The sequence below is a fragment of the Bufo gargarizans genome, chromosome 2, assembly GCF_014858855.1.
Source record: "Bufo gargarizans isolate SCDJY-AF-19 chromosome 2, ASM1485885v1, whole genome shotgun sequence".
In the NCBI taxonomy this organism is placed as follows: Eukaryota; Metazoa; Chordata; class Amphibia; order Anura; family Bufonidae; genus Bufo; species Bufo gargarizans.
The window spans coordinates 657,860,798-657,879,463 of NC_058081.1; the positions used below are offsets into that span (position 1 = coordinate 657,860,798).

General features: G+C 44.2%; 1 protein-coding gene across 1 annotated transcript in view; it reads right to left on the reverse strand.

Moving 5' to 3' along the window:
- Positions 1-2,670: 2,670 nt before the first annotated feature.
- Positions 2,671-18,666, reverse strand: part of LOC122926271 (stabilizer of axonemal microtubules 1-like) — a 46,282-nt gene continuing 30,286 nt past the window's right edge. The window contains exons 6-10 of the mRNA XM_044277645.1: positions 10,325-10,544; positions 10,090-10,237; positions 6,298-6,480; positions 6,030-6,172; positions 2,671-2,758 (exon numbers count right to left, since the gene is read on the reverse strand). Coding sequence (XP_044133580.1) covers positions 2,671-2,758; positions 6,030-6,172; positions 6,298-6,480; positions 10,090-10,237; positions 10,325-10,544 — 782 coding nt within the window. The remainder of the gene's footprint in view (positions 2,759-6,029; positions 6,173-6,297; positions 6,481-10,089; positions 10,238-10,324; positions 10,545-18,666) is intronic.

Consider the following 18,666-nt stretch of genomic DNA (forward strand, 5'->3'; position numbering starts at 1 on the left):
GCTGTGCACATGAGTGATGTTTTTCATGCATCACTTGCTGCGATTTTCACGCAACGCACATGTTCTATATTCAGTTTTTCACACAACGCAAATCCCATAGAAGTGAATGGGGCTGCGCGAAAATCGCATCCTCAAGCAAGTGCGGATGCGGTGCGATTTTCACGCTTGGTTGCTAAGGAGACGAGAGATGTATGACCCGGGACCCCATTTACTTTATCAATTTCCATTATAACATGGTTATAATAGAAAATAATAGTGTTCTTTAATACAGAATGCTAAGTATAATGTCAATTGAGGGTTAGAAAATTATAAAAACATAACTCGCCTTATCCACTTGATCGCGCAGCCGGGATTAATAGTAGAAGCTGACAACGAGCAGACAGTTTATTTAAAGGTATACTTCACTAGACTTATGTGTGTCCATACAGCGTGAAATAGGATTGTGATGCATCTGTAGATCTCTGTTGTATCTCTGTAGCATGTATGTGAAACTCGTGGCCCTGCAGCTTTTGCAAAACTACAACTTCCATCATACCTGGGCAGCCTACAGCTATTAGGGCATGCTGGGAGTTGTAGTTTTGCAACATCTGGAGGGTCACGAGTTGGACATCCCTGCTCTATAGCATATAGCTGACTGATCTGCCGCATGTATGACTAAAAACCTGCGAGCCTTATGTTAAACACTTGTATCGGGAAAAGCTCTCGCCATGTATGTCCCCATTACTAGAGGCCCAGATTTGCCTGAAGGAGGCCAACAGGGTGTCCATCTAGCATCAGTCAGGCTGCTATGTGACTGCATTTTTCTATACAGAGGACCACTGTCAAAAAAAAAGGTAGAGATCTGATGGGAGCTGGCAGCATAGTATATACAGAACCAAGCTATCAGAGATCCAGGGACCAATATGTCCAATTTTTCCTCCATATTTACGGTATATCTCCAGGCACCGATACATTTCAGGCCACTTCTCACTACACCGATTGCCCTCTGCAGCCTCCCCTTTGTCCCTCGGTGGGTGTCCTCCTCTCAGTCCCACAGCACTACAAGTACAAACACCTAATTTATAGGGAACCTGTCACCAGGAAAATACAAAATAATCTACAGACAGCATGGTATAGAGCAGGAGGAGCTGAGCAGATTGATATATTGTTTGATGAGAAAAGATTCAGTATAACTTGTAATTTATTCATTAGAATTTCTGCTCATTCAGGGCTTTAAAGTCCAGGAGACGGAGCAATCAGTGATTGACAGCTATCTCTTGATACACAATCATAGAGGGAAGGCTGTCAATCACTGATGGCTCCGCCTCCTGGACTTCGAAGCCCAGAATGAGCAGGAATTTAAATCAATGAAATACAGATTATACTGAACTTTTCCCATAAAACTATATCTCTATCTGCTCAGCTCCTCCTGCTCTATAACCTGCTGCATGCAGCTCAGACACCATGTTCAACGTGACAGGTTCCCTTTATATAGGGGTACACCCAGGGGCGTAGCTAAAGGCTAATGGACCCCCCTTCCCTCAGTGCTTTGAGGCAACAGGCAGGGGAGCACATAGCCTTCGTGCTGCCCAAGGGAAAATTGAAAAGGAACCCCCCATGCCAAATTCTTGACCTTCCCTTCAGCCAGAGGTGTAACTTGACCTACATGCACTTTCTATAATACCAGTGTCTTTTTATGTGTCACAAGGCTCTTGGCCCCTATAGCTACGTCCCTGGGTACACCCTACCCGGTACATCCCTGTGTACATTTTCTCTCCATCATTACTGTGTCTACAGGTAAAGCCATTTGCCAAGACAAAACACTGTGAAGGATCTTTTGGGAAACACAATTAAATGCATTTTTTTAGCCCCAAGTTTTTCTTCTAAAGTCTGAGCAATTGATAGGTGTATTTAGGTGAGATACCGATAATACTACAACACTATAGGTCAGGGGTAAAATGATGTTAATATTTAATGTCTGCGGCTCTCAATCAGAAATTAAAATGGCCACACAGAGAACTGTGAATCATTAAAGGGGTCTTTCCACCTTGTAAAGTGACGGCACATCTCTAGGATTTGCCATCACTTGATGATTAGTGGTGTTTAGACCTCAGTGACCCCCAATGATCCGGAATGGAGGCAGTATTACTGGTTTAGTGCTGCGTTGCCTTCACTGCTTATCGCTGCATGTGAATGGTTTGCCTGAAGATGCAAGACTACAGCAGTCTTAAAGGTCTAACCCACACTGATCATAAAGTGATGGCATAATGTAGGGTAATGAAAAGGTTAGAGGGAATTTCCAGGACTAGATTATTGATGGCCTCAATATCAGATGGCAATGGCTTGACTCCTGGCTTGCCCGCCAATCAGCTGTTTTGCCACTGGAACTCTCTGTGAACTCTTCTAGTGAATGGGAGCAGTACTGCAGTAACCAGGCACAGCCACTAAACAGTGTACGGCGCTGTGCAGTTCCAGTGCTGGTCAGCAGGGGTGTCAGTAGATGGATCCCTGTCAATTTAATATTGATGGCCGATCCTGAAGATAGGTCATCAATAAGTTAGTCCTTGAAAACCCCTTTAAATTTCCAACCAGATTTATTTAATATCCTGCATTTGAACACTTTATTCAGCACAGCTACAGGGCATTTTACATGGTATAGTTGTACAAAGTTATTGGATTCTTATTCTTCTCTCAGTGGCTTTCCTGTGGCTGAGAAGACTTCATTGCCATCTGTTGCTCTAGATACACCTGCATTCGGCACCGAGGAAGTTCTGGTGTTCTGCATTAGAGAAAAAGAAAATATTATTCTAGCAAGACATTCTATATAAAAAGCTAAAAACTAAACTGTACAAACTATAATTTTGGAGAGCAATGGAGAGCAAAATGGGACACAATGTGCAAATCTGTTAACGGCCAAGCTTGAAAGTGACTTCCTGTCTTCCTTCACCATCAAACCTTTGGCCTATTATCTGGACTGGATTTGAACATCAACTAAAAACATCCCATGAACGCTTCAATCAGTTTCATCTCACAATCAATTTAACACTCAACTACTCCTTTACTTTGTGGACACAATCATCAAGATCAACAATAAAAGATCAGAACAATAAAATAACTGATGGGACAGTTTCCACCCCAAACACATAAAAAAACTCGATCAGCTACAGTCAAGCTATCAGATACAACCGCATATGTTCAAGACCTACAGACAGGGATAAATACTTTAGAAACCTCAAAAAGACATTTTTGAGTCAATTACAGTGGAAAACCAAATTATCAGAAGCACTAGATTACTAGGGAGTGAGTTGCTACAATATAAAACAAGATCATTGGGTACCTCTAGTAGTCACCTACAATCTAAATCTGGAAATTCTAGGAGGGTTCCTCAGAGATTACATCCAATACAACAAAAAGATAATTTAAATTCCATATTTCCAGACCCCCTACTCCACTCCTCCTAATCTCAAAAACATTATTGTTCTCCAACAACAGCAGGAACAATCCCCTGCGAACAGACCAAATGCAAGACTTGTCTCTACATAATGACCACTGACAAGGTACAGGTCCCCAATACACATCAGAACTACAAGATCCCAGGTATCTTAACCTGGGTCACACCAAATGTGATCTATTGGATTGTATGTACCAAATGTCCTACTGGGGGTTTCTATGTCTGTGAACTGGTCAAAAACTTAGAAGCCTTGATATTGAAAGGCAATTTCAAATATCAGAAGGACAGAAGAATCTGGAAATACAAGCTTTCACACTTCCATCTATAAGCTTTATCTATCATTACTACAACAATTATTTCCTTTTATCTTCAGTCTAGACCTTATGTTCTGAACATGTGTTATGTGCCCCTAGCGGGTACATGCCATGTCTCTAGGGGGTACTTGCACTGTGCTTATGTGGGTATAATCAGAGGGTACTTGATTTAGGAATGGTAAGGAACTATTTTCTCTGGGGTAAAAACAGCAGCATCCAGGACTCGAGGCAGATGGCTGTAATCCAGATTGAGAATAGGTTGTGTGGGTGCTCACCAATCTTAATATCATGCAAGGTGCTCTAGGTCTAACTGGCTCACCCAGCCAGTGACAGAGTTACAGAGTGATAGGTTTAAAGGACGGACCGACACACTTGATATCTGGGATCCAGTGAAGGAAGGAGAATGAGAGGTGGAGAGAATCAGGTATCAAAAACTAATTTATTAACCTAAAATGACATTTAGGGGTAAAATGCCCGGGGTAGCGATAAGGGTCGGTATACAATTCAATAATAAAAATATATTGTATAAAAATAGTACAAAATAGTCCGAAAATATATTAGTACAGAATTCCGGATAGAGAAAGTCTTATAGTAGAGATAGTCTTATAGTAGTCCAGGAAAAATGTATAGTATTCCAGAAAGGGGGGGAAGAAGAAGAGACAGTCTTAGTGCATCAGCCGTGTTTGATGGTCAAAAGTGGTCTGTGCCTGTATGTCCGAGAATAATCCACTGTATAGTGTGTTGGAGTGGTAGTTGTGGTACACAGTGTGCGGTACTGTTTGTGGTGCAGCAGGGACAATATATAGCGCATAAATTAATGCATAATGTCAATAGCGGTTGCTGCATACAAAATAGGTTAGTGCGTTTAAATAGCAAAGATTAATGCATGAGATCGCAGGTGGTGAGAGTTTGTAAAACAGTTATGTGGCAGGCAGGTCAGGTGTACAGGTCTCCGGTGGCGTCCCACAGAGAAGCCTTGCTCTGCCTGCTGTTACCTTTAGTGCCTTTGCGGCATCCCGTCAGTGCTGCCGATCCTTGTCTGTGTGTTGTAGGTGGGTTCTCCTTGTATCCGGCTTGTGGGCAGAGTGCACAATGGACTCTGACGCCCCAAATGGTCTTGGCGTCCCACGTGGTCTGAGACGAGCGGCATCCCACGTGATTCAAGACTGTTGTAAGTGAATCCTGTAGTGAGGGATATGCCGACTGGAAAGATGATAGGAAAGCGCTTCCTAATGGTCGTCGGTGTCCTCTGTGAGCGGGTCTTTCACCAGACGCGTTTCGGAGTCTTAGCTGACTCCTTCCTGTGTAGTGAGCCACTAGTTGGATTGGCGCCCTTTTTATCCCCCTCCTTCAATTAAAGGTTATCTCTTTCAATTGGTCCCATGTGTCTTCAATTAAGGGAATGAGTGGTTGTTAACTATTTTGATGCTGAACCAATTTCAATGAGAAAGATGGCATGTGAATGTCCGTTTGGGGGGTGGGGCAAATGTGGTATTGGGACGAGTGGTGATTCTTATGGGCAGAGTAAAAAAGATAAATGGGTAATATGGTGATATATATTACAATAGGTAATATGGTGATATTTATTAAAAGGTGCATTCCGCCTTTCCGGAATACTATACATTTTTCCTGGACTACTATAAGACTATCTCTATCCGGAATTCTGTACTATTTTGAAATATTTTCGTACTATTTTTATACAATATATTTTTATTATTCAATTGTATACCAACCCTTATCGCTACCCCTGGCATTTTACCCCTAAATGTCATTTTAGTTTAATAAATTAGTTTTTGATACACTGATTCTCTCCGCCTCTCATTCTTCTTCCTTCACTGGATCCCAGATATTGAGTGTGCCGGTCCGTCCTTCAAACCTATCACTCTGTTATCCAGATTGATATACTGCAACAAGCCCACTCACTATGTAAACAGAACATGATCAGAAAGGGTTTCCAGACTTCAGGAAGCATACAGAGTCACTACAGTACATATGATCAGTGATTCCAGCAGTAGGCCTGAATAGTGGTCAAGAGTGCTATCTATTACAGCATGCAATGTATAATTGAGGCACAGTATGGGGTTCTATGGCCCAGGTTGGATATTCTGAAGCATCCATCAGCAGCCAATTTTATGACTGCAGTCATTGGAGCGGTGGCTGTGCTTGCATGTGTCTCTCTCCATTGAAGTCTGTGGGAGTTGCGTACCAGGCAAAGCACTGCTTGCTGTATCACCTGCCGTAAGCACACTGTGCTTAGCCCTGGTCATTTCTGTTGGTTTTTATACCTGTATGTCTCCTTATGAACAGTAGAGAAGTCCTGGTCTCCAGTTAGATCTAGGTTGTCTTTTGCAGGCTTATGCTTCTTCATAGGTTCCCCCTTTCTTGGGATAAAACTGCTCCCTGTTGTAGTCTCAGAGTCCAGTTTCACCTAAGAATAGTAACAAGATGCAACATTTTATCTAAATTTTCATATACATATACATAGATCAAGGTTAATTTAATCTAAGACCATAAAGTTTTGATGTTGTGTTCCATGCAATGACTTAGACTCACCAAAGGCTTCATTGAGACACCATCCACGGGATCACCGTAGCGCCGCCGTGGTTGAATACCCCAATCCTGGAACACACTTCTGCTGTGGGTGGTGCCATCAAATCTTGCATTTATTGGTCGGAGAACTGATCGTGGTCGTTTTGATGGCTCCTTGGGTAGCGGTTCATGAGGCAAAAATGCCAGCTACAAAACATATGGTATGCATTAGGTACAAGGATCAGTATGAACCTGTAATTTCAATTAGAGGTGTTCGTTACCAATATTTACAGAATGAAAAACTATTTAGGAAATACCATAAAAGAACTCACATTACAGTACATGGAGCATGTTTAAAGGAAATTAAAAAGGTTGTCCAGCGAATAAAATAATTTTAAATCAGCTCACAGCATGATACATAATAATGCAAAAAGCACCTTCACCGATCTCCCGCTGCTCCTTTTCCAATGCTGCCCGGGTGTCAAGGCTTTGTGGCGAAACACGTTTAGACGTTGAGGCATTTGGGGATCCATTGACACCGCGAGCAGCAGCAATATGGGTATGTAATGTGAGACTCAGTGTTGGTTGGACTGGCGGAATTATTCACCATTTAGTAGTCATTAGTCATCAGTCATAATATTATATAGCCGCAGTCTGACACTTTATCTGAGTCTTAGATTGAGGAGGATGCAAGGATATTTTGGATAGTCATGTTTGAGGTGGTGGGTATTGCCATCACTCTCCACTATTTATTCCATTGTCATCCAACTCGTCATCATTTTTGGCAACTGTGGCTGCTTCAAGGTACAATTCTCCTCAAGTGTGATTCTCCACATTGTTGAGCCCTTTTCTAGAGGCTCGCTTCTTCATATCCTATCCCTTTTGATTAACAGTGATATTTATTGTTCTATGTAATTTAATAAAAGTGTTTATTTTTAAATAAATAGCATCCGCGTTTTTTGGTGTTTATTTAATATGCTGACCAGCCAAGCCTCAGCTGGTCAACTTATCTTAGAGCCTGGGCACCGAGCCAATCAGGTTTCTGACTTGGTGTCCAATCCAGAGTCAGGTGGGTGATTTAAAGGGGTTCTCTGGGAATTAAGAAAATAAAATGACTGAAAATACTTAAATATTACTTTATTATAAATTTATTACCAAATACTTTATTAGTTCTAATGGCTCATTTTGTTTGGGAGAAATCATCAGGAGAAAAAAAATGGCCGCTGTCCTATTAGTACATACAAAACCTGTCCTAATCACACAGCAGGACAAGTTACTTCACTACACTGAGCTAAAGCGCTGCCTCATCCTCTTCTCTGCTCTTCTTGTCAGGGATTATGGTCCTTAATACAGCTGATAATATCTTTCAGCTGAATCTCTGTAGGAATGGAGTTCATCAGGAAACATGACGTACAGAGAGGAGGTGGGGATGTGGCTAATAAGCAGCAGCTCTTGTATCTAGTCTCCATTATCGCCGCAGTCAGTCATTACCATAGTCTGTCCTGTCTGTATTTGGGAATATAATCATAACAAAGTAATATTTAAGTATTTTTATTTTCTTAATTCCTAGAGACCCCCTTTAAGTATGGCAAGGAGGCCATTGATTGGCTAAGCAACATTTTCTGAGTGTCGAGAGAGACCATGAAGCAGAGAACAGCAGGTGACCGGGGCAGCGTCAGAATGGGAGTTGCGGGGGATCAGTGAAGTCAGTATGCTTTTTAAAAAAAAAAAGTTTTGTACCCCTTTCTGAGCTGCACCCCTTCTCGACATGTGACGTACATCACATGTCGGGTGTTTAAAGATGGCTCCCGCTCCTGAGCAGAGCGAGCGCCATAGCAACCGGGTGCCCACTGTTTCTTACCACAGACACCCGCGGCTAATGTCTGCACCTGGCGGTAATGCCGATCGTGGACATTTAACCCATCAGATGCTGTGGTAAAACCTGACCACGGCATCTGAGCGCGCTAGAAACCGAAAGCATGGACTTCCGGTGATGCTCCGGCTACCCCGTGTGGTGATCGGAGGAACCAGAGCTTGTGTGCGGCAGATCCTTTCATAGTCTTGCTTGTAAAAGGGCTCTTTAGGAAAGTAGTAAAATCAACATTGACTCCAATGCTAGCGCATAATGGGTATTTCCGCGTGTGTAAACACCTGTACTATCAAAATATAAAAGTTTTAAATCCTATACAGAAACAGGCGAAACGAAAAAAGGGTCAAAATGGCCATTTGCTATTTTTTTGGTCGGTTCTCTTCCCACAAAAATTAAATAAATAGTGATCAAAAAGTCGTACACGTCCCAGAATGGTATCAATGAAAAGTACACACAAAAATGAGCCCTCATACAGCTCTGCCCACATAACTACAAAAAGTCATGGGGTCAGAAAATGACATCAAAAATAAAAATTTTCTATTTTTTTTTTTTCCAGCACAGCAACGCAAGCAAAAGTTTACACATGTGGTATCGCTGGATTCATACTCACCTGGAGAATGAAGATCACAAGTCAGTTTTACCGCATAATGAAAGCCGTAAAAAAAAAAAAAAAAAAAAAAAAAAAAAAAAACTTAAAACTGTGGCAAAATAGCATTTTTTTCCCAATTCGACCAACTTTGGAATTTTTTTTTATCACTTCCCGCTACATTCTTTGCAATATTAAATGGGTCCGTTGGAAATTACAACTTGTCCCGCAAAAAAAGGGGCTTATACGACTATGCGAATGGAAAAATAAAAAAGTTATGCCTCTGGGAAGGCTGGGAGTAAAAAACTAAAAAGCAAAGTCAAAAAACCTGCGGGGTAGAAAGGGTTAAAATAATTTTTATTTGCTGGACAACACTGTCCTCAAGCTACTGATCTAGAGATGGATTGCAGTGCGCCAAAAATTTCTGGGACTTGGCATTTTTCGCTTCTTCGTTTTCTGTATATTGCATATAAAACCTAATATCATGAGTACCTGGAAAGAACCTTGATTAGCTTGTCGTATTCTTTGTGGAACGTGTTGTCCTATTTAGAAAACCCATCTGCGTTATGTACACCCTAGTAGAGAGTTTTGAGTTAACTTGGGGGGGGGGGGGGGGGGCTCTCTGTCAAGGACCCTCATCTCCTGGCCAGATAGGAGATAAAGTACATCTCTCACTCTGGAGGACCTGTCCTGTCCTGCATCACAGAGCCAGTCCACTGATTTCAATGGGCATTTTGTAATTCTTGAATTTTTCTGTGGTGGCACTGCGAGTAAAAATATAATACTCAATGCCAGGATTCCCCACAGATTACAGCTAATTGCTGAGGTCGCAGTAGGGGGGCACTTTGTGATTAGCTTATAACAAGTAACAATTGTCCAAACCAGAGAACCTCTTTAGATATCGATGGCCTATCAGGATAGGTCATAAATATCAGATCGGTGGGGGTGGTCCAAAGTCGGCCACCAATTTATGTGAGTCCAGAATGTTTCACCAGTGGAAATGTTACCCACATTTAATCTCATCTTCTGTATTAATATCCATGTGAAATACACCTCCCTTGGCTTTCCATAGGAAATCCTCACTGCTATTCATACAGCAATGGAAAAAATAAGGGACTGTACGTATTTAAGCAGATTCCACAGGGAAAGTAGCCACACATGGATTAGCCCCATTTAATAGAGGCAATCAACAGTCCGATCCAAAAGCATAAAAAACTGCAAATCCACATCAAATTTTTCAACATTTGAACATGGTCTAACACTGTAGTTGTGGTTTAGACAGTCTGAAGAACTTAGGAATATGGAGGATTCTGATGATAAGAAGTGGAACGAAGTTGAAAAGCTGAGAACCCAATCACACCTTTGTAACTGTATTTCCCTCCACCTGTCCTCCCCGTTCTCTGTCCATGGCGGTCAACTCTTCCTTTAGCTGAGCTGGCTCAGGCCGAGGGTGCAACAGTGGATTCCAACCAGGGTAAGCCGCTCTTTGAACCGTCTGAAAGTCATTGCTGAACACAAAGAAGAATTTCAATGATTTTAAGTATGTTTATTAGGATCACTAACCATCTTGAGTAAGATGCTATCCAGCTTCCTACCTGTAGAATGGGTTCACGGTCAGGTTGTCAGTGGGTGGAAGGGCTGGCCTGCTGGGCTCGATGGTATGGCAGCCAGAGAAGTCACTTTGATACTTGGTCATCAGTTCCACTGGAGATCGTTTGATGACATTTTTTAGAAGAGATTCCTTAATTATTTGCTTCTTTTCCAGCGGCAGAGGATGAAACGTGGACTGATGTGTTGTAGTCATGAAGTGTTCACCTAAAAGTGGATATTTTGTATGCATTGAGTTTAGCTTATGTATTGTATAAAGCATGGGTCAGCAACCTTCGGCACTCCAGATGCTGTAAAACTACAACCTCCAGCATGCACAATTGCTCGGCTGTTCTTGTAACTTCCACCTGAAGTAAAAAAAGCATTCTGGGAGTTGTAGTTGTAGAACAGCTGGAGTGCCGGAGGTTGCTGATCCCTGATATAAAGTATTACAAAGTAGCCAGGTAGAACATCCTAAGTCAACAGTGGTGGATATTCCAAACCTCGCCATTAAAGTATAAAATGAAGATAGCTGCCTTCAAATGTCAAACCTATAAATTCTATAATGGGTGCACAATGTAGTTCTTTTTTCAGAACCATTCCATTTATGACCAGGATATTGATAATAAAGATCGATGAGGGACTTGCGGTGCATTTATAGTTTTGAAAGTTTCTGTAAACTCTTTGACCCCAAAAATTACAGAAAACAGATAATAATGCACTAACACAATATATGCAAGCATTATATATGGACTAAGCCCTCACTCTGATATGATAAAATCTAACACTTTGAGCCAATATATTTTGATCAAAACACATCTGTGCCCGCCTACCCACGCCAAGGTGGTCTAAGTCAGGCAGGTCCTACTCTATACCTACCTATGCAGTTGTGCATCTATGTTCAGGAGAGCAGACCCTGCACATATAGTGTGATGCTCCTAGTTACCCCTATGTGCATCCAGCAACCAATGAGAGGAGGAGCACACACACACCTACATGTACCACCTAATTAAGGTCGCCTGTTTGATAGGAGGGGCAAAAGTGCACAAGAATGCTACTCCCAAGATAAAATAGAAGCGCATTCACATTTGAAGGTGCCTCTTCCTCAGGTGTAAACTCGTTGGCCACTTTCAGACAACCGTATTGAGATCCGCCAGTATTTTGGCTCAGGATTCCTGATGACATACTGACGGAAATGATACGCCCATGTGAATAGCTCTATTCATTTACCATACATTAGCAGCAGATTCCGGGACATAAAATCCGGAATATATACGGATTGTAAATACGCCTGTCTAAAAGCGGTCTTTCAAGGTTACATATTAAAAGTCTAGCCTGTCATTCCTAGGAGTCTTTTATTTTCAACCTCTTAAGAATGCAGTCTAGTGTGGTAAATAGAGATGAGCGAAGTTCTGAAAACTTCAATTCGGCTGCTTCGCCGAATTTCACATAGAAATTCAGTTTGTCACAAAGTGCATTTCTTTGTGAGTAGCGGAAGCAATGATGGGAGTCGGCGATGGTGCCGCTTCCGTCATAGAACCTCTCAGATGCTGCGTTCATAGGTGATCTCGGCATCTGAGATGACAATTGAGGACTGTCAGGGATTAATCTATTTATATTTTTTATTTTTGTTATACTCACCTTATCCATTTGCTCGCGAAGAGTCCACCACAGCCATCTTGATTGAAGATCCAGTGCAAAATCTCGTGCGGTGCGCGATAACGTCATCACGGTGGCCGGGTTTGGTGAAGTCATCCATCACCTCGCATGAGATTTTCAATCAAGATGGCCACAGTGGACTCTTTGCACGCAAATGGATGAAGTGTGTATGATTTTTTGTTACCGCCATTTTAAGGAAAATGTATTCGTTACTACGAAGCACAAGGAAATTTGGCATTGCGGCAAATTAAATTTTCCCTGAAATTCGGATCGAAGTCCACTTTGTGAACTTCGATTCGCTCAACACTAGTGGTAATTAAGGCTCGACAATTTTTTTATTTTTTGTGTTTGATCTGCGCATTTGAAAATCCATAAATTTTTATTTTTCTGTCGACGTAGCCATATGATTGCTTTTTTATGCAGGTTACCCTAAAATTTTGGGGAGCTGAAAATATGAAAAAACAACATAATTGCACCATTGTTTTTTGGGTTTTGTTATTACTGTGTTCACTGTGCAGTAATAATAACATTTTAAAGGGAACCTGTCATCAACTTTATGCTGACCTTACTGAGGACAGCATACAATAGTGACAGAATTGCTGACTTCAGCGGTGTGTCACTCATGAGCTAAAAGGAAGTGGTTGCTGAGAACCAGCATCATAAATATTGCAGCCCAGGCCTTGAAAAGAGTCAAATCTACTTGAGAAGAGTCATGGTTATTCATAATCTCCTGCACTCTCACCCATCTGCTGATGTTTGGCAGTTCTCTCCTAGATAGAAAGGGAGAAAACTAGGTAGTAGCCTGTCAACCATCGGCAGGGAGGGCAGGAATTTATGAAAAACCATGACTTTTCATGTGGCCGTGACTCTTTTCCAGGCTTAGTCTGCAATGATTGTGATTAGAGATGAAAAATTTGGTTCGATCTGAATTTATTCGTGGCAAATCGCGTTAAAAAACGTCTACTTCCTGGCTGCAGAGAGCCTTTATAGTGGTGTAGAACACTGTGCCTTGCAGTAACACGCATAGGGAGTCTGCTGTAGTAGTAAAACAATACTGTGAGTCAGTATAACATGTAGATGACAGGCTTCGCTCTTAGAATCACTGCACACTTCCCTTATTTGGGCAGTTACGGGGCCAAAACTGACCAAATAACTCAAGTGTGAACTCAGCCTTACAGGTCAATGTTAGCGCCAGGTATAAAGAACCTTGCAGAGGCCCGAGATCCTACTATAGCATGAAAGAGTGCACTCCTTTTGCACCAATTCACTGATTCCACATAGATTTCTATAGAACCTATTCTATTAAACACTTATACAAGTAGAGCCCCCTCCTTCCCCCCCGACAGTGGAGAGGGTGTCAGCAGTAAGTCTGTGTTGACGTCACTGATTATTTTGCCCTTCCTCTGATCCGTCAGAACAATAACCCCCAAAGAACGGATCTTGTTTGTGGAGCATCCACCTTCACTTGGTCATCATTTGGTCAGTAATCCATCAGTATTGCTAAAGCAAAAAAAAAAAAAAAAAAAAAAAAAAAAAAAAAAAAAAAGGAGTGGATCCAAAACAGATGACACGTGAATGGAATATTTGCATGTCTTCTGTGTTTTGTACCCACTCCTGCTTTTGGCTACCAAACCATGAGCCAATTCTGATGCACAATAGGGACCATGTCATGCAGGCCTTACGGTTGTTACATAGACAGGATCCATTGTGCGTCTCATTTTTCCTTCCTTCTGACAGATCAGAAGAAGGGTCAAATAAATGATGACATCAGCCAGGCCGAAAGGCAAAAAAGTGGCCAGTCATGAAGTGGGGAGGATGAGAACAGCATGAGAAGTCCACAGAGTGGCCCTTTGACATAGTGGTGAGGTCGAAGCAACATGAGGAGACCACAGGGTGGCCCAATGACAGAGTCTGGAGGTGGCAGCAGCATCAGGAAGCCACAGAGTGGCACAATGACAGAGTGTGGAGGTGGCGGCAGCAGCAGCATCAGGAGGAGTATACAGGGTGGCACAATGACAGCGTGGAGGTGGCTGCAGCAGCATCAGGAGGCCACAGAGTGGCGCAATGACAGAGTGTGGAGGTGGTGGCAGCTGCAGCATCAGGAGGAGGCCACATAGTGGCACAATGGCAGTGTGGAGGTGGCAGCAGCAGCAGCATCAGGAGACCACAAAGTGGCACAATGACATAGCGTGGAGGAGGCAGCAGTGTCAGGATGAGGCCACATGGTGGCACAATGACAGTGTGGAGGTGGCAGCAGCATCAGGAGGCCACAGAGTGGCACAATGACAGTGTGGAGGTGGCAGCAGCAGCATCAGGAGACCTGAGTGGTGAAGTGGCAGCAGCATCAGGAGACCACAGAGTGACCTGTTGACTTAGTGGGGAGGTGGGAGGCAATACCAGTACCATCTGAAGATGGTGGGTATAAGAAGGAGTACTTGGCATCAGATGTGTGGCACCAGGAAGGTGGCAGCATCAGAATAGTAGCTGAGGCAGGTAGCCAGAAGAAACTGGTATCTTTTGTCAATGTGTTGGTGTGGCACCATGTATGATATAGTCTGATGCATCAGGTATTGGTGGGTGGAAATCCTGGCTGATCCACGCCTGTTTCATCTTGACAATGGTCAGTCTCTCCACATTTTAGGTGGACAGGCGAGTTCTTCGTGGGGTAACTATGGCCCCCGCCGGACTAAACACCCGCTCTGATGCCATAATACTGGTCGGGCAGGACAGCTTTTCTAGGGCAAACTGTCAGTTACGGCAATAAATCCAGTTTGGTTGCCCAGTAGTCCAGCAGATCTTCAATTTGGAGTGGTAGGGTGCTGCCCAAGTATGCCACCACCTGCTGGTTCAGGTCCTGCTCCAGGTCTAGCTGCTGCTACTGCTGGTGAGTAGTTTCTTCACTAGGCGGGTGAAGAAAGCTGCCCATCAGCGACTCTAGACTCAAATTGCTGCTGATGGAGCTGGAACTGCTCCTACCTTCCCCCCCCCCCACCCTGCCACAGCAGCCATGGCAGAGGAACGTGAGCACAGAGGGCCCCCCCGGTCAGACCTGTGAGGATGGACGATGGAGCAGATAGGCAGCGGCCAACTGACTACATAGGATGTCTCTATAGTAGTTCAGTTTGTCCTCCCTCTCAGCGGGTGTAAAAAAAAGCCCCCATTTTGGACCGGTAGCGAGGGTCCAACAAGGTGGAGAGCCAGAAGTCATCCTTCTGCTGAATGCTGACAATTCGGCTGTCACTATGCAAGCAAGTGAGCATGCATCGGGCCATTTGTGCTAGTGACTCGGAGGGACTCCTTGCCTCCATCTCCACTGCTACTGCAACGGTGTGTCTGGGTCATCTGCCTCGTCTTCCTCATCGCCCTGTAGCTCCTCTGGCTGCTCCTACTCGTCAGTCACCTATGTATAAAAACCACTCATTTCGTTACACATTGCTTGTGCTCGAATGTCCTCCTCCTCCTCCAGTTCAGACCCCACAGGACTCATGTGGCCGTGATATTGAGGCACCATGTCTCCAGTCCCCTGACCAGCCAGATTTACCAGTATCTGTTCCAGGACATGAAGCAGTGAAATTACATTGTTTATCTCGTAGTCCTGGTGACTGACAAATAACGTGGCCTCCTCGAAGGACCTGAGCAAACGGCAGGTGTCACGCATGAGCTGCCACTGGCTGACATCAAAGTTACACAGGGGAATGCTCCTGTCTGCTTGGATCATCAAGAAATCATTTATGGCCTTTCTCTGTTCGTATAGTAGTCGGTCCAACATATGGAGGGAGGAATTCCAATGGGCGGAAACGTCGCATATCAGCCTATGTTGGGGAATACCGTTCTGCCACTGCAGCAGTGTGCTTTGCGGTGTACAAGTGGCTGAAGTGCATGCAAAGTGTTCTGGCCATCTTTAGGATGTCTTGCAGATGGGTGGAAGACTTCAGGAAATGCTTGACAACCAGATTGAACACATGTGCCATGCAGGGCGCATGGCTCAGCCCTCTTTGACACAGCGCCGACATCATGTTCTTTCCGTTGTCGGTCACCATAGTTCCGATTTTGAATTGTCACGGAGAAAGCCAGGATTCGATTTCTTGATGAAGGACATGGAGAAGTTCCTTCCCTGTGTGACTCCTTTTGCCCAGGCAAACGAGGTGCAGAACAGCGTGACACTGCAGCTATCTGCACATGTGGTATGCTGGAGGGGCACTGTAAATTGTCCCTGCATCGGAGGCTGAGGACACGGTAGACATTGTCGCAGGACCAACGGTGTGAGAATGTGGAGGTGGAGGCGGCATTACCTGGCCAAGTTGCTGGTGTGGCTGTGCAGGAACCACATTCACCCAATGGACTGTGAAGAACATGCATTGTCCCTGACTGTAGTTAAAGCCGTGCACTTTGGCAGACACCGACAGGCTCAAGGACTGGCCCACCTTCTGTTCTACATACGTGTGTAGGGCTATTGCCTTTTTGGCAAAGAAATGACGGTTTGGAACTCTCCACCTCGGCTCAGCACAAGCCATCAGTTCTCTGAAAGGTGCAGAGTCCACCACTTGGAAAGGGAGGGGCTGCAGCACCAGCAACTTGGCCAGGAGCACATTCAGCTTCTTTGCCGTTGGATGAGTGCACGCATACTGTTGTCTCTTGGCAATCGCTTTGGTGATCGACTGCTGACGGAATGACTGACGAGGAGTAGGAGCAGGAGCAAGACATCAGGACCAGCAGATTATGGGAAGGACAGACAGCTCCCTTCGGCTGAAGTCGTGGAGCCTTGCGTGCAACTGGGTGATGCAGCGGCAGGCTGGATCACCACATTGGAGCCACGGTTCTCCCAGGCCACTTTATGGTGACGCTGCATATGTTGATGCAGGGCCGTGGCACCCTGGCCACACTTAACCTTCTGCCCACAGATTCTACAAATGGCCATTTTAACCTCATCCAGCGGCTTAAGAAAAAACTGCCACACCTCCGAGTAAGTGATTTTACCCCCAACACTCCGCACTGACTAACTGCTATCGCCGCTGCTTCTGTGAACCCCTGCACCACTACTTTCCTTACAGGTAGGCTCCCACCATGCTGGTGGTCTACCCCGGGCATGTTTGGCTCCCGACCGCCCACTGCTGCCACCCTGCTGACTCCCGGCCACACTAGCGACTTGCTGGCTCCGCCGCTGCCTCATGGGCAAGCTGCCACCCTCTTCTCCCGATGATGAATCCCCTAATTCACTCAGCTCCCAAGTGCGATCAGCTACATCATCATCATCATCGAGTACTGTCTGCACGTCACTGATGTCCTCCTCAAACGTCTCCTGACCGCTCGCAACACCAGCCCCAATGCCATTATCCTCATCACTACTTGCCCGCCTACTGGAGGAAGCGGCAGATGTCTCCTCCACATCTTGGCTGGCCAATAGCTGCTGACTGTCCTCTAGTAGCTCGTCCTCACTGTATAGTGGAGCTGAGCTCACAGCATATAATACTTCTCTGGCTGACAGAACGAAAAAGGACAGAGGCAGGTTGAGGACAGGTGAGGGCACAGGGCCTGCTCCCGGGCCATGCCAACTAAGGGTTGTGTCTGACGAACCCACTGACTCTTGGCTGGGGGTGTCTGATTTCACTTGGGACGAAGTGGATGACCAAGTCAACCATTCAAGAACCGCTGTGTTGCTGGTCAAGACATGACCGCTAGATAATACCGGGAGCTCAGGCCTCTCGCTGCGACTCCTGCTACCATGTCCCCTTACTCTGCTGCCACCTGTGTCTGCGCCAGAAACATTTAGGCCTCTGCCACACCCCTGTGCAGGGCCTGGCACTTCTCTGTTTGACATACTGTAAGATCAAATAAATAAAAAGGAAATAAAAAAAAAAAAAAAAAAAAAAAAGTCTGTCATTTTCTCACTTCACAACACAACAGCTAAGAATCCCTTTTTCTTTCCACTAATACACGCCAAAGAATGCTTTAGAACATATAACTGCACCGCTGATCGTCAAATAATATATATATTTTTGCCACTAATGCACGCCAAAAAGTGCTTTAAAACATATAACTGTATCGCTGAACGGCAAATATATATTTTTTTGCCACTAGTACACGCCAAAAAGGGCTGTAATTTTCTCACTTTAGCACACAACAGCAAATCCTTTTTTTGTGCCACTAATACACGCCAAAAAGGGGCTTTAGAACATATAACTGCACCGCTGAACAGCAAATAATGTATATTTTTGTGCCGCTAATACATGCCAAAAAGGGCTGTAATTTTCTCACTTCACCACACAACGGCTAATAGGCGCTTTTTCCCACTAATACAAGCTAAAAAATGCTATAGAACCTATAACTGCAACGCACAAGGGCAAATAAGAAGTAGAAATACTACGGGTGTAATAAACCCTGTTAATGGCTGCATCAAACAGTGCTTACACCCCAATAACAAGAACGGTTTGCTGGAATTACAGAGCTGTATAATGGCAATTTGGATCCGCAGTCAGTGCAGCAAGGTGTAATAGGATTGTTCCTATTTCCCAGGCTGTAAACTCCCCTACTGAACCCTGTTCTGCTTCAATACTGTGAAATGATTCCTTCCTATCCTTTCCCTGAACTTCTATACAGCAAAATAAAAGTTTTAAAGTCTTTTCTACCACTGTCCCTAGCGCCTGCTGACGTCTCTCCCTGCACTAAGTATGCTGGAAAATGGCTGAATCCA